This window comes from Epinephelus lanceolatus, chromosome 5, assembly GCF_041903045.1.
Source record: "Epinephelus lanceolatus isolate andai-2023 chromosome 5, ASM4190304v1, whole genome shotgun sequence".
NCBI lineage: Eukaryota > Metazoa > Chordata > Actinopteri > Perciformes > Serranidae > Epinephelus > Epinephelus lanceolatus.
In genome coordinates this window covers 5,469,632-5,486,453 of record NC_135738.1, presented here as the reverse complement: position 1 = coordinate 5,486,453, position 16,822 = coordinate 5,469,632, and the positions used below count along the sequence as shown (strand labels likewise).

General features: G+C 41.2%; 1 protein-coding gene across 1 annotated transcript in view; it reads left to right on the top strand.

Annotated features, from left to right (window-relative positions):
* Window positions 1-1,777: 1,777 nt before the first annotated feature.
* Window positions 1,778-16,822, top strand: part of eif4g2b (eukaryotic translation initiation factor 4, gamma 2b) — a 24,296-nt gene continuing 9,251 nt past the window's right edge. The window contains exons 1-9 of the mRNA XM_078167628.1: window positions 1,778-1,986; window positions 3,041-3,149; window positions 6,754-6,819; window positions 7,382-7,507; window positions 12,111-12,213; window positions 12,368-12,499; window positions 14,581-14,647; window positions 14,734-14,885; window positions 15,073-15,183. Of these exons, the coding sequence (XP_078023754.1) occupies window positions 14,802-14,885; window positions 15,073-15,183 (195 nt within the window). The 5' untranslated portion in view covers window positions 1,778-1,986; window positions 3,041-3,149; window positions 6,754-6,819; ... (3 more) ...; window positions 14,581-14,647; window positions 14,734-14,801. The remainder of the gene's footprint in view (window positions 1,987-3,040; window positions 3,150-6,753; window positions 6,820-7,381; window positions 7,508-12,110; window positions 12,214-12,367; window positions 12,500-14,580; window positions 14,648-14,733; window positions 14,886-15,072; window positions 15,184-16,822) is intronic.

Genomic DNA, 16,822 nt, shown 5'->3' with positions numbered 1-16,822 from the left:
TCACACACAGTGTACACACGCCTAGCCCATTTATATACAGGGCTGAACTTACCGATTTAAACATATAAAGATATTTAAAGGAGCAGTGTGTAAAATTTAGGGGGATTCAGCAGTGAACCTTCTCCCGCTTAGAATTCCTTCAGTGTTCATTGTTGAGGAAAGATTTACCGGGAGCTGAATTATCCACAGAAGTCTCTTCCTCTGCAGAACAAAAAGATCTGGTGATTTAAACCACTAAAAACACTGTGTAAACATTTTCAAGTTACAAAACAATGTTTTTCAGATGCCGTCTGGCATGTTGGAGACGGCCCACTAGCTGCTCAGCTGTCTTTTTTTTCCCTGATAACTTAAGATCCAGATGTTGAGCAAGTTTTTACTGGGAGCCGTATTATCCACAGAGGTCTCTTCCTCTCTAAAAACAAACAGACCTGGTGATTTAAACCAGAATAAAGCAATTTTACATTTTAAAAAAGCAATGTTCTTCATCGCTCTCGTCACAGACGGGCTGCTAAGTGTGGTGGCTGATGTGAAAACATGAATGTCTCTATCTACGAGGACCTGCTCCCTATGTAGATATAAACAGCTCATTATCAGGTAATGAAAACACAACAATCCTTATTTTCAGGTGATTATACACTAAAGAACATATTTATACTCAGTTTCTACCAATATTTCCTCCTAAATCCTAAACACTGGACCTTTAATATATTTTTACCGTGCATACCAATCTTTCCTGCTCTAGACAAATAAAATATAAACTTGCCACAAAAGTTATTATGCCCCACTCTGGTTACCTTTTTTGATGTGATCCCTGCCAAACAAATAGGACTTTAACCTTTACTGAAACTTCTGGTTTTCTACGGCTTAAGTCTGTTGACTAGGGCTGTAATTTTCATGGTAGGATCACAGTCACAGAAAATACCAGTTTCACAGTTCAAACCTATTATTATTATTATTATCATCAGTTTAAGTGGCCTGATTTTTTTTTGTTTTGTTTTGGGTAAACAAAGGCTTTATTACAATTGAAACTTGAAACAAGTTTTTTTTAATAGATGTATGTGTGGAATCTCATTTTTGAAAATAAAGAGAATAAAGGTGAGTTTCTCAGTCTAAATTGCATTCTTTTGTAGATCAGCAGATGTGCACAGTATATGATAACTGCCAATATTGAGACCGTGGTATAGTTTAAAACACTGCTGCAACCCTACTGTTGACAAAGATATTCTGTATACCATAAAATAATAAAATAATGACTAGATAATATATCTCGTATCAGATAATATAATCCAAATATTGAAATAAAATGAAAAAAATCGAAATCATTTTATTTCAATGTGTGCAAACTTAAAGTTTACAAGGTGTATAAAGCTCATTTATAGGACTTATTTACAACTCTTTTTTTCTAGAACAAATTCAGCCCATATGATAAATAAATATGAGTAAGGATGTTTTAAAACATATGCCGAATTCATCATTATAAAACAAATAAATAATTTCAAAATGAATAATAACCTAACCTGCACTCAGTAGTAATTTAACGCCTTTATCTTCTTTAATTTGTGAAAAATAACCAGAACCTTTTCCTGCACTGCAGATGTTAACTTGAGTGTCAATCCACTGAAGGGGGCGGGCTCTTTTGTCTCAAGATGCCTCCCATTGGGTAATACGTATTACTGGAAACGCCTTAAAAAGATATCTCTAATGTGATTGGTCGGGATCTACATGACAACAAAATATGTGACCAATGCAAATCGTTGGCTCCTGTGTCCCCATAAGGCAGCCAGCTATCAAGCGTCTCCAGCAGCAGCTAGCTAACGCAAACAAGCCAGGCAGCAGGCAGGGGACTGATGTGTGTGTTTGTGCGGTCATCTTTCTGCTCTTCTCTCTCCTGATACCCGTCGCATACCCCGTTTTTTCTTTTACAACCGTCTCATTTCTTCGTTGGTAGTCACACAACAACACAAAACTGAAGTTGCTTTGGTAAAGGTAAGGCAGATTTTCCTCCCTCACCAGACCGCACCGGCTCATCCAAAATGGCTTCTGCTAGCTAACTTAGCCTGCTAAAACACTTAACAGATGAAGCTAACCGTGGCAGATCAGCTCAGGAGCCGGCAGATAGCCTAGCTTACCGACTGCTCAGCTGATTTACATTCGAGTAGAAAATGGCGTCGTCGCCTAGCTACTCTCAACTAGTATTTGCAGGAAACTGAACGCTCCTATTACATGGCATGTAATTTAACGAGTGTCCCGTTAACTTGCACCGGATTCAGGCAACGATCGCCTCAAAACTGGCCTTTAATCCCGATGTTCAGCCTGAGCCTTGATGGGATGGCGGTAAGAGCACAGCCGAGTGGAAACATTAGCGGCTAACCACGCTGCCCTGCCCCAATTCACTGCATAACGGTAACGTTAGGTTCGCAGGCTACACCTGTTTTCGATCTAAACAGCAAACCACCGCAGGGCATCTCGGATCAGACAGCAACACCATCCCAATGTAACTGCAAACATTTACCTCCACACGACGTCACTCGCCTGGCTAAATGTTTTGCAAAACGTTAAAAATAATTGTCCTCAAACGTGGTAAACATCTGACCAGTGTCGTGACGTAGCTAACTTACGGATTTAGCAACCTAGCTAGCTGGTCAGTTGCTTTTAGCCGGTTAACGTTAGCTGACGCACCTTTGCTTTGTTGAAGCAAAGACGAAACACAAAAATCAACGTTTTGGTATCTGTTGTCATCGTGACAAACTTCACTGCTCAACTATAAATGCTAATGTTAGCGTGTAGCACATCGTGTCCAATTTACTCAAGCTAGTGGGGTGCTAATTTGATTTTCACTAGATGTAAGGCCTCCAACAAAGATCTGGCTACTAAGTTGTTTACCAGGCTAAGTTATCTGACTGACTTCCATAAATAATGATGATAAACTCTTCATGCCCTCTTTGTTAATGAAGTCAGAGCTAATTATGATCCTGTGAATATGCATTGTTTTCCCCAACCCCCATGCAGTGACTAATTGCCTCCCTTTTCTCCTCCTCAGCACCGTTTTCCCCATCCCTTCCTATTATTCTTATTCTTTTGAGTATTCTTCATTGTCAAGCCGCCAAAGTGGAGAGTGTGATTGCAGAAGGGGGTGCTTCTCGTTTCAGGTAATAAGTCAAAGCTTGAACAGACAATAACAACAAGGATTTTCTTTTCTCTTTTTTTCCCATGGTTAGCCCTCTGCTGGTGTTTTTAGGCAGGAACTTCCGGCCTTGTAGAACAAAGCAGGATGTGGGAAGGCTTAAAATGGCTGTCAGATACTTCTCTTTGTGAAACCTTTTGTAAAGGGGGGCAGGGTAGACATAATGAGCCTCAGGGAGGATTTCTGTCCTGTTGGTTGAATATTGGTGGAGGCAGCTCTCAACCTGTTCACAGTGTACAGAGTCACTGTCTCACATAATGGTTTAAGTCTTAATAAGACTGAGGCTTCAAATGCTCTGAGATACTTTATGTTGAACAAATAAATTACTGTGGGAGATTTAAGTTTGCAGTCAAGGTCCTGATCACACAGAAAGTGTTTCGCAGTTTGTAAAACACAAGGTGCACTTCACTGCCTTTTTTAAAAACTGAATGCCACTAGTTAAAAAAAAAAAAGCGCGTGCTGTGCCTTTTTATTGTTGCAAGTCAACCACCCATCACCTCCTTACTCCTAATCTTCCTGTGTATTCAATCTACTGTTGATTTTGGCTCGCTAAAACTACACTATTTTTATTCTCAGTAATTAGTTGCTTGCTACAAATCTGGACGGGAGGGAGAAGGTAAAGACGTGCAGCTCTGGGTATCCAGCAACTGCTAGCACCACTTTCTCCCCAATTTTTTACCAAATGTAAACTTGTTGTCCTGACCACCAGAGAAGGCCCGCCTCTCAAATCATCCCATAGGACAACCGGAGGGGGCTTTTTTTTGCTCTGAGTTGAATTTTATCTAACTCGAGGAGGTCAGAGCGCTCCGTCAAAAAAGGCCAGGCACCTAGAGCGCAAAAACAGCAAGTAAAAAGCTTCATTATCATTAAAAACTATTACAAAAAGACGCCTCCAGCTGTTTTAACTCTTTCTGTGTGATCAGGGCCTGATTGTGCACCTTCTCAGAGGGTTCCGGAAACTTTCTCACATTATATGGCAGTCGGCAAATTTGTTGATCATTTAAAACTCCTAATTAAAAGATATCTTGAATATAAATTAACACAGCTTGTATTTACCAATAATCCGTCCCAGTCACCAGCAGATGTGCTGCATGAACTTGCACTTTAATGCACTGTCATGAAAATTTGAATATTAATAGACCATGATGTGTATGATCAAAGAGCAGCAGCAGGGCACTCAGTGTGAAGTACAGCCTGTTCTGCTTTTCCACTGCACCTGGAACTCTGCACATTGCCCTGACATTTATACTTCATATAATGTTTCTGTCATTTAAGTGATGTTATGTTCCATCCAATTAGTTATCTAAGATCATGACAGAAAACTGATGGGGATCATAAACACTAATTACAAGTTCCACAACCTTCATTTATTCAAACCTTTATTAAGACTCTGAAACCTGAAATGAGGGTCTCCCTCAGTTTATTTCCAGTGATGCAGAACATGAACAAAGACATTTAAAACCAATCAATAAGCAAACGAAGAGCCATCATGCACGGCACTTAAAAAAGAAATGAAATGATACAAAACAATATAAAGCAGATGGAAAACGACTAACTCATTTATGAGCATTAAATCGGAAACTCTTAAGATTGGGTTCATCAATAATACATTCTTCAAAAGAATTAAAGATTTGGTTGATCTCAAAATTTTAGTGAAGTCCCATAGCTGTCAACAAAGAAAATAAACCTTCAGCTGACACTGCCCCGCTAAAACGTGGAAGCATAAAAAACTGCAAGCTGCATAACAGGACACCAAATTAATCCTGATAAAATTACGGGTTCATTTGATGAGAAATTATTACTCACTTAACTGACTGGTGCAGTTATGCAGATACCATCACCTTCAGGCCCAGACACACAAACCAACATCAAACAACATCAACAAAATCAGACTGTTGTGTCGCCTCATATCGCCTGATCGCCTCAGCCAAAAAGTTGCACACTGCAAAGACTACAACCAACTAGCATGTATGCTGCATCTTTAGCTGCCTGGAGAACGTAAGGTCAGGCGCTAGGTGCTTCTCTTGTGTCTTTAGATATACCAGCTTTGAAGAGCATGGCAGCAGGTTGCGTCTGAGTTTGCTAAGAAACGTCCACATACTGTATCACAGCACATTTACCTGAAATCCAGAGTGCTGAGCTGATCTTCTGTTTGTGTGTTGGCCTGTTGTCTGTGAGACAGATGTAAAGCTCTGACAGCTCTGCGCTAACATGTTGAACGTCTTTTCTTATATTTATGTAAAGATATCTGTCGGCTGTGATTGGTTGGACCTCGTCACATGACGTGCTGCTGCGTTCCAAAAGTTGATCTCAGGTTATTTCAGGGTGCAGCCATAGCACCCTGGAAAATAGGCACCTGGGAACATGTGCGTGCTGCAACGTCGTTGCTGCGGTGTTTGAGGACACCTGCCACACGTCTACATTGAAAACATTGAATTTGAGGGCGCAAATAAAGGCGGCATGTGTACGGCCCCTGAAGACGCTTGTTAGCCAGTTAGCACATTAATAACACAACCTGAAGTTGAAAGAACATTTATCGTGGCACAGTGAACAACAAAACAAACAATTCTGCTAAAAATCGTGCCTAATATTAGGGATGTATTATGATATCAGCACTATCTGCTTTGAAATTAACTATTAGAATTCGTCAACATGCTTTTTCTTACTTTGAACAATGAATGAATATTTCATACAGTGAAAAGTATTGTATTTCATTCCAAAAGTTGTTTTATATTGGGGAAAAACGCTGTGCATCCCTTTCTTATATAACATCTTTGTTTCAGCTCACCCCCTCTTGACTTTAGTCGTTTGTTTGCTTTCCTCACCTCTGTTCTTTTTCTCATGCACTGAGCTGAATTGCCAATCTGAGCGATTTCATTCGCCGACAAGCTCCACTGTCTCAGACGCCAATTCAACATGCTGAATCAGCCCAAAAAAAAAGCCAGCAAGTGCAGACTAGTTCCAGTGGCACAGAAACACTGCAAAAACTAAGCCCAATGGCCTGACGTTGACCGATGGCTGACCATTGTCTTGGTGTGTCAGGGCCCTTAAATGTGCTGCATTTGGCGTTGCTCTATGAGTGTGTGCATTGTCATTCTTGAAACTGCATCTCTGGCTCTCCAACAACTGATTGAGACAGTCACTTGAAAACACATCATGCCATGTTTATTCATAAAGCTGTTAGTCAGGCCAATTTAGATTCCACTTTCAGCTGAAGTCAATGGTTTATTGGTTTTCTGACAGTGATTAATTTAAGGATACATAGTTAGTAGTACAATCTGTAACGCGTTCAGTTGTAATAAGCAAAATACATTTTGTATCTTTATGGTTTATTGTTTTATATTCGTCCAGATTAGTTTCCTTGTTGTGCATTTTTGGAGTTTTTTTGAAAATGTAAAGCCAAGCCCGTGAGCCAGGACTTGTTTCCTTTGTGTCTTCAGCTTAAATGAAGGTTGAATAAATGAATAAGCAGAACATTTAATCTTTTTCCTCTGAGGTAAAGACTCATTCCATCTTGTGCAGTGTTGCATGAACCTAACTTGATCACCTCTATGTTTTTGCTTCTGCAGTGCTTCTTCGGGGGGAGGAGGTGGTAGGGGTGCACCTCAGCACTATCCCAAGACTGTCGGCAACAGGTGCGTCATCAGGAATTTCCTTAGAGCGCATTTAATGTTTGGGGATTTCATTATTAGCACAAAGGCACTCTTAGTTTCCTTCTCACTGTAGAAAAATGGATGAGACAACTTTGTTGTTTAAATGGCCTGAATTCCAGGAAACTTGATTTGAATAGCCAGAAGTCCTGTAACATGATGTCAGTCAACTGCAGATAGCACACACTTGTTTACCAACCAGGCAGTCTGGGGTTATTTTACAACAAAGGGTGAAAAGGGAGGAACGTGTTTAAAGGTCTAATAATGGCAACAAAGCATTTAGACTCATGTGAAACGTCAGTGACAAAGATTTTTACATTCAACACCTGAATTTCATTTGAAATAAACAGTAAGATGTAGCAAAAAGGAGATTTTTTTTCTCATTGTGTCTCTTCTGTGTAAGTTGGACTCAAGTTAAAAGACCTGGAAGTGCAGCATTTGTAGCGTGAGCGTGCCGTCACTGCAGGCATTTGTGTGTTTTTCTTCACCGACCATGAGGTCACCAGAGTCTGTGATACTCAGTCTCTTTCTCTCTGTTCTGCCTCAGCGAGTTCCTGGGGAAAACCCCAGGGCAAAGCGTTCAGAGATGGGTTCCTTCACGAAGCACTAGACGAGATGTCAACTCCAGCAACGAAAAAGAGCGACACGATGCAATCTTCAGGAAAGTGAGGGGGTAAGGTTCAAGCCTTTGTGCATATTTGAAGAGTTAATTATCCATCCCCAGGGAGGAAAGGCAAAACATGTTTTGTAACCTCCTTGACTTTGTATCCAGATTCACACAGAAGCACTGTCCTAGAATTTTGACCTCTTGTGGCTCAGCGGTTTTTAAACAGTTTCAGTTGTTCAGAATCTGATTCTTGGCAACTTTACAGAACCTCTCAGATAAACAGTTAGTTGGTGTGGCTGCCAGATTTCATTCAGGATCGCCAGAAGTGCTCCCTTGAAGACAAATGCCAGTAAATGTTTAAACATTGATCTTGAAATTTGGAACAGTGTCTTGGACAAAGGTAACAGGACTTGAAGTCAGGGTGATGTCTATAATAAAAAAAAAAAAAATCCAATTTCAGCTTCCATTAAATGCTCTTTTTATTCAGTCTTCTACTGAAGTTATCAAAAGCCCACTTTTATACTGCCTCTTCAAGGCCGGAATTTTACGCTGCTATGCCGCCTTGCCGCCCTGTATAAAATGTAGGATCACAGTATGGGGTACAGAGTTGTCTCACCTGTGAGCGGGGAGCAGAGGTACTAACGGTCAGTATGTTTGCATGACATTAGAGAAAATGGATTTATTGTGACAGCCCGACTAAAACAAGACTTTTAAAATCCATGTAATCATGTTAGTCCGACTGAAATAGTACTAAATCAAAGTCAGACTAACACGCCCAGATATTGTAATTGGGAGTTGAATTCTTCCTACATGTATACAGTCAATCAGACCCAAAGTGGCTGAGGCGTTCTGAGCATGCTCCACAGTTTCCGCCCCGGGCTTTGACCCAGAAGTCCAATAGCATTAAATGTATAACAGAAGAAGAAGCCGGTAACAACATGGAGAAATCTACATCCAGAGCTGTGACTTTTTGGACGGACGAGTTCATGCTGCGTCAGCTGTAAGAGTTCAATATTTTAAAATATATGCATAGGAGGAAAACACGGGATGGCGACCTGTTTAAAAAACTGGCGCAACAGCTGGACGATGCTCGACTGTTTGGTCTGTAAGGTGATAGTTCAACCGGAAAAAGCTCCAACACCAACAAGCTGAAAGGGGGCATATCTCCACCTATCATAGCGTAGTCAGACATACTGCTGGGACAAGGACAGTAGTCCAATTAAATGTCCTAGTCGAGCTGTAACTGTAGCTCGACTTAACTGTGACTGAGTACTGAAAAGATGTCTGTATAAATCAGACAATAGGCAGGGTGGGATCATGGGTGGCACTGGTATGACTTTTTGACGGCTTGTCGTGTGCGACCCACAGCAGGAGATATAAAATGTAGCAGTTAGCAGCTAACTCAAAGAAGCAGCCACAAATGTCCACAAACAATGGGGTGCATGAGCTCCTAACCCTCTGAGCAGAGGAGAGGATCAGCCGCCATATAAGAGGGGACAGTAAATGATTATTATTGACATGTTATGCCATTGTTATTGTTATAAAGCGCTGCCAACATGTATGTTATTTGTCATGCTGTTTTGTTTCATGTCAGGCCATTGTTTGGTTCTGTGTAAAAATACAAAGGAGGAATGAAAGAGGGACCTGGTAGCAGCCCTATAGAATGATGTCTGTATAAAAAGAGCTAAAGATAATCAGGAGTTTAGGAAGTCAGTTGTGTCATGCCTGATTCTCTGCTACTCCTGTTTGGTTGAAACGTTTCTTCGCAAACAGAAGATGATTTTGTGGGTTGAACAGGGACAGAGTGTTGAATTGTGTAGTTGTGCAGTCACTTAGGCATGTGCTTTGCTACAGGCCTGTTCCTCTCTGTGTCGGGTGATGTTTACAAGTAGAAAAGATGAAGCGATGACAGAGTTTCCCTCAGGAATGTAAGCTAGCTGGTGGCCAACACAGGAGCCAGACAGTAGACTCTGTTATCTGAGCTCAGAGACATGAGACAAACTACTGCACATGTTATGAACAGTAATTTAGCCATATTTAGCTCACAAAGCTGTTTCCCTGTTTTATTATACACTGAAATAAAAACCGTCAACCTCTGGATCTCCGTCCTCACCATTTCCTGGGCGTGATTCCTCTTGTTGCTGACATACTTTTCTTAATCCCTGATCAGAAAATGAAGGTGTCTAAAACTGACTCACACTCAGCTCTGTAAAAACAAAGCCAGTAAAGGAAGAGGAAGCCAGTGTGGATAATAAGATTTAGTAAACAAAGCCTGTGGATTTGTAAAACATTATTAATTGGCTCTGCTGCACCGTGTCCCAGCAAATGAAGTGTTGCAGCAGCTTTCTCTGAAAGTGTGAGTGCGTGCTGAGGCGGCGAAGGATTATAAAATGGTTGATGGATCATTTTTTGAAAGACTGACATGTAATGCTGTGTAAAACAATAATTTAATGAGTCTGAGTGAACAGCTTTTCAAGGCAGAATTTATGTTTCTGTGACAGATAGGGTTGCAGTCGTATAGTTTCAAGATATACCGTGATATGGACATTTCCCTTTTAATTCAATTCAATTCAATTTTATTTATAAAGCCCAATATCACAAATCACAATTTGCCTCACAGGGCTTTACAGCATACGACATCCCTCTGTCCTTAAGACCCTCACAGCGGATAAGGAAAAACTCCCCAAAAAAAACCCCTTTAACGGGGAAAAAAAACGGTAGAAACCTCAGGAAGAGCAACTGAGGAGGGATCCCTCTTCCAGGACGGACAGACGTGCAATAGATGTCGTACAGAACAGATCAGCATAATAAATTAACAGTAATCCATATGACACAATGAGAGAGAGAGAGAGAGAGAGAGAGAGAGAGAGAGAGAGCCCGGTGTATTATAGGGGGTCCTCCGGCAGACTAGGCCTAAGTCAGCCTAACTAGGGGCTGGTACAGGGCAAGCCTGAGCCAGCCCTAACTATAAGCTTTATCAAAGAGGAAAGTCTTAAGTCTAGTCTTAAATGTGGAGACGGTGTCTGCCTCCCGGACCGTAACAGGAAGATGATTCCACAGGAGAGGAGCCTGATAGCTGAAGGCTCTGGCTCCTGATCTGCTTTAAGAGGGAGATTTTTCACTCATACTTTCATTGAAAAATGGTTCCAAGTTTTAATTATAGTAATAAAATGTTTGTTCACTCAAAAATTACCCTTCTGTTTAATTCCTTTAAGGGTGATTTTGACTGATAATATTAATAATTCTGTAAAACCGTGAAATTGCGATGTTTTCTGAGACGGTTATTGTACCATGAAAATCTCATACTGTTGCAGTCTTAGTGACAGATAAGATTTCTCTATAATCAACACCAGTGGAGATATATAAACCCTGTATAAGCCTTTACCACGGCTTTTGAAGTCTCTTTGTGCGTCTGTCACTGATTCAAGTCACAATGCTTATCAGAATGCACATATTTGATTGGCTGAGTAGCATCACATGAGATGATTCAACGCACGCAGCCAGTCTTTGAGTTTCCTGGGCCGCTTAACAAGAACCTTAAAGGCTAGAGATGCCGTGAAACGGTTGGTATGGTTAAAGGTCCCGTAGTCTGCTCATATTCAGATTCAGAGTTGAACTTTGGGTTTCTACTAGAACATGTTTACATGCTTTAATGTTCAAACAATGTTCAACACTGCCTGAATATGCCTGTATTCACCTTCTGTCTGAAACACTCTAATTATAGCCTGTCCCTTCAAGCCCTCCCACCCCTCCTGAAAAAGACCGGTGTAGTCTGATTGTCAGGGTGTCTGATCTTCGACATCTGCGATTGGTTTGAGCGTTGGTGCTATATTAACCCCGGAAAGTATCACAATTACCTGCTTTACAAGAACAAACACACATGGAAATCAGATTTTTTACAATATAGGACCTCTAATAATTCTCTATAATTTATTAGTCATAGGTCCAGGTCCTTTGCCAACAAGAGGAATGGCGTTCCCCCCTCATCCCCCCCTTAAATCACCTACTGATTTCACCTTTCTAACATGTCAGCAAATCACAATGCATTTCCTTGGTCATGCGTCTTGAAAACAGTGATATCTTCTAAAACACTCTGATGTCGCAGGCTCTGATTGGCTGTCCAGCTAGTGACCGACCAGTCAGCTTAACCTGTATAAAGTTTTACTGTCTCTACTCTGTTGTGTAGTCAGGCCCTGGGTGGTTGTATGAAATGTACTTTGCCTGCAGCTTTACACAGGATCTCCAGACAGAAATAGTTTGAAGTCAACAGTCTGTTTTACAGGTAGAATTGTTCTGCTCCAGACCTCAGTGAAGCCTGGTATTAGTGAGCCAATCTCTGCTAAATAAGTGTCATCAACAGTGTTAATTTTATGTGAGTGCTGTAACTTTGTTTATATCTTTAAATTCATTGAGTGTCGACCTCGATAAAGGAGGAGATCAGAAGCTTAGAGGGAGGGCAACTAGGCAAGTGTTTTAAATCAGGATGGAATTTGTTTCTGCTGAGGTGGTCCTACTGAACTCAGGCACATTTACACATGCAGCTAAACATATGGGAAAACCTTCTTGATAACACTAGGTCTTGCCAGCATCTTGATCTTTCATAATCATACTGACTTTCTTATCTGGCTGCCTCTCCTTCCTCTTCCCCTTCTTGTTTTTATTTTTCCAGCATACTCAACAAACTCACGCCTGAGAAGTTTGACAAGCTATGCCTTGAGCTCCTGAACGTGGGCGTAGATTCAAAACTCGTCCTTAAAGGAATCATCTTGCTGGTGAGAGTACATTTTTATTCTTTGGTCCTGTGCTAAATGGAAATGTGTTCATCCATTCTTGGCAGGCTGCTCGCAGTGACTCATACACGTTTTAATGACCCGAGTGGTCCCTCTCTGGTTTCTCCCTCTGCTCTCCTCCCTCGCTGTGGTTTAGATTGTAGACAAAGCCCTAGAAGAGCCGAAGTATAGCTCGCTCTATGCTCAGCTATGTCTGCGCTTGGCAGAGGACGCACCAAACTTTGATGGCCCTTCATCTGAGATCCAAACATCCCAAAAGCAGAGCACAGTAAGTGAGCCTCTTCATGGTTTGCTGTGTAGTTCAGTAGATATTCAAGCCTTGAGTACATTTGTTTTCCCCCTTGAGACCAATACTACCATTTTATGTTATAAATAAAGTTAAAATAAAGAAAGCCATCAGTACCACTCTTCCACTTTAAAGCTGATGGTTTATCTTAATGATTATATTGTTGTTGTTACGAAAACCTCACTACAACTCGGTTTTAAACTGGGATTTTAACTTTAAACAAACCTTTTATTTAATTTTATTTGACAGATAAGAAGCAGTACATTTAAAGACAAAGCCTCCACAAAATGACATTTTAAGTCTTGTGTGAGATTTATCCTGGCTTCATACGAGTAGAGGAAAACTCTGCTAGCCCTTAGGCAAATTTATACAGTATTAAATGTCATAGGCTTGTGCTAATTATGTTAGCATGTTGTACCAGTGAGGAAGACATGTGTAGTGTGAAACAGTTAATTTGTTGATTAATAATGTGAGTTGCAATTGACCTATGGCTAAGCCCCGCCCCCCTCCACTCACTCAGACAAACTATCAACATTCAGTGACCGGCGCTATGGCAGGTGTCACAGTACACGGCATTTCGCAGGAGGCAATTGATGTTTTTTGGGGACATAACGATCAGATGTCATTGAGAAGTAACCAAAAGGGCCTAAACTACGCATTGGAGGGATATATTCATCATTTTATTGTTGAGAAGGTCGATGAAAAGCTTAAATTACAAGCCAAAATTTACAGGTCACAGTGTACGCTTGTGAACCGCATCTCGTTGCCGTCGCCATCAAAGACAACAAGTTAAAGTACCACTGAAGTTAAGGTTTTTGGCTCAGAATATGAGAAAAGGATAACGGCCTTTTTACCATCTTTACCAAGAGTGTCTCTCCGTTAGTTTGGTGCTACAGTATTTACACTGAATCATTCAGCATAACATTTGCCAACCTTTGTTATCTCTGCCATTACAGATAAGTTAATGAAGCTAAGCTCCAGAAGTTAATGTTAGCTTAACTAGAGCCCTTTGGACAACAGCTAACAATGATGTACGATCACCAAAGTACAAAACTAGAACAAAATAGGCTAATGAACTCCCAGCAGCATCTAGCTAACATCTCTAGCTAACGTTAGCTAGAGATGTTAAAGATAACTTTATATTTCTTTCCAGCAAAGTGACAATATGTTGCCTCAAACACAATGTTGACTTACCTTAGAACAGATGTAGACATCATTGTTAATCTTATTCACGTTGAGTTGATGTTGTGGTCTAACGTTACCACACAGCTTTATCCAAAGGAGACACTTTTCTCGGTTGAGATGTGGTTTAAAGTGTAAAAAATACACCTGGTCGCCCAGCCTCTCAGGATACCTTGTGTCAGAGTTGCATGTACCCCATGCACACCGTTTGACCATTTTTAAACTTCAAATCTCAGAAAAAGCTCATAAAACCGAACAAAACTGACTTTCTGTAATGCATTTCAATGGACGTCCAGGCAGAGAATGTCCGAGTGTATGGGAATGGCTATATGCACTGTGATTGGCTCATCGCGTTTGAGGGCGGGACTTAGCCATAAGTCAATTGAGCCGAATTTTATGACATTACCTTCATAAAATGTTGCTGTTGTTCCAGACTTCATATGAGTAGAGGAAAACTCCTCTAGCTGCTAGGCTAATTTATACAATGTAAAGTGCCATAGGCTTGTGCTAATAACGTTAGCAAAAGACAAGTGCTTAAGCTGTAAATCTTGTGAGTTATTATGAAGCGAGTTTCCGTACTTGGAAAAAAAATGACGCTATTTAGCCATGTTTAATGTGTGTTCTGAATCAGTCAGACTTAACAGCACTTTACAGAAATCCCATCACTGACTAGGTGTAACTGCAGAGTGACACAGACACACCACCGCTCAAATATAAATGCTCACAACAGCATAGGCTCTGCGTAGAGGTGAAGACCAACTATAAATCCGCCCTAACACAAAAGTCTTTCTGTAGCTGATCTCTTGTAACCTGTGCTTCTGTGCACATGCTTTGCCTTAATATTTCTTGTGAGCTCCATCTAACCAGTGGATATTTTTTAGACCTTCAGAAGACTGCTGATTTCCAAACTTCAAGATGAATTTGAGAACCGCACCAGAAATGTTGAAAGTAAGTTCGTGCTTTTGTGTCATTTGTAGGAGGTGTGATATCTTTTAGCCTCTCCACTACTAACTCCTGCTCCTCCTCTCTCTCAGTCTATGACAAACATGACAACCCTCTTACTTCTGAGGAGGAGGAGCAGCGTGCCATTGCCAAGATCAAGATGCTTGGCAACATTAAATTCATCGGGGAACTTGGCAAACTCGACCTCATCCACGAATCTATCCTTCATAAGTGCATCAAAACAGTACGTGCACCTTGTCTTGTTGTTGTGTTTGATATTTGTTTCCTTTGAATATTGTTGAAGGCACTTTTTTCTGTTTTGTGAGACTGAACATCAAGTGTTGGAATCAAATACTGCATACTTCCATGAAAGCAGAGCAGCGTATCTCGTATGACCCCCTGCCTCCCTCTCTCCTTAATCTTCTCTGAAGCTTCTGGAAAAGAAGAAGAGAGTCCAGCTCAAGGATATGGGGGAGGATCTGGAGTGCCTCTGTCAGATAATGAGAACAGTGGGGCCGAGACTCGACCATGAGAAAGCAAAGGTAACAGCTCCATCCTTTTAATGGCACCACAACCATCTGTAGGCTGTATGTGGCTCTCTGTGTGTGTGCGTGTGTGTGTGGAACAACATGTCAGATTCAACTCACAAGGACAATGTGTGTCAAAGTATGACCTGTTCATGTGTCAGCCAGTTATTTATGCTTTTACGTAGTGCACACCTGTAAACTGTGTTTTCATTGTTATCGCCATATGAACATGTGCAATTAACACATCCCAAAAAGACTGCCAGAAATATGATGAATTTTAAAAAGCAATTATTTACACCTGCCAAGCGCCAAATGTGATATTCTGTTCAGTGAGTAAATCTCAGAAGGCTGTCCACCACACTGCTGGGTAACAGATAGGATTCAGGGTTTTTTTAGCTTGGCGCCACCTAGCGTCAGCAGTGTTGCTCGCATTGTCGCAACGACCAAATTGATATCATTGGTAACCCTGTCTGAGGGTTGCCGTAGAATGGCAACAAGGATGTCAGCCGACCAACACTTGCTACCCGCTCCCTGGTTGCGGCGATTTGCGATACTGGCCAGCTAGGAATGAACTAGCAGCCAGTACAGTACAGTCCTCTCTGGTCTAGCTAACATTTAGCCGTGTTACTTACTGATCCATTAGAAAGAAAGCTAGCTGGACATCGGTTTTGAAGCCTCTTTGGTCACGGAGCTCCCTCCATCTCTTGAACACCTGACTGAGGTTTACTCTTGTTTTTCCTCTTCTTTTATCACTCTCCTTTTTGCTCTTCTTTGCCTCCTCACACAGAGGAGCTCCTTTTCTTTTGCTAGGCTGTTTTTCACTTGTCTCCAAACTTTGTCCATCTGCCATTGTGCTCGTGACTCAACTATCTCATGCTCAGCTCCGAATAAGGACCAGCTCCAGTCCCTGATTGGCTGACCGACCAATTTCGCAATACATGACGCGTTTCCTGCCGTAAAGCAGATTTTTTTCTGCGAAATTTCGGCACCGGTGGCAGAAGCTTATTGCACCGCCACTAAGTAACCTATGTAAACACTGATAGTCTGATTTTACTGTGGCCACTACCTTGTGCAACCCACATTATTTTCATAATGATATATTTAGGAAAAGATGCTATCTGTTGCCTCTCTAAGAGAAACTTTTAAGTTGCTTTACAGTAGCATTTTTTTTTTAATTTAAAAACCAAAGTTATATCACAATATGCATGTTGACTTATTTATTTAATTTCTTAATTCAGTGGATGGAGGCTATCCAATGTTTGGGGTCAGTGTTAGATGTGTTCCCAGCAAAGCAAAAAATGAACTGTACCACTACCATGCATACTGTGATATTTGTTCATTTATCTAAAGTCATGTCGACACCGCAGTGTCGAACTGTGTTACCGCACACAGCAGATTTTTCTCTTGTCGTGCAGAAGTAAAAGCTTTATTAAAAGCTTAATTTCCATGGTCAGGATGGTAAACCCAAAGCAGACATTTTACATAATGCATTTGGCCGGCTAGTTTTTGGACTCTGCCTGTGTCTTTTCTTGGCGCCTTTGTGCCCCTGCCCGGTCGACCGTGTCATCTCAGGTCACCATCTGGCTGGACGCAGACTCACCTAAAGCCCCAGTTGGCTCACAGCCACTGCTAACGTAACTCCTGCTGTCATGCT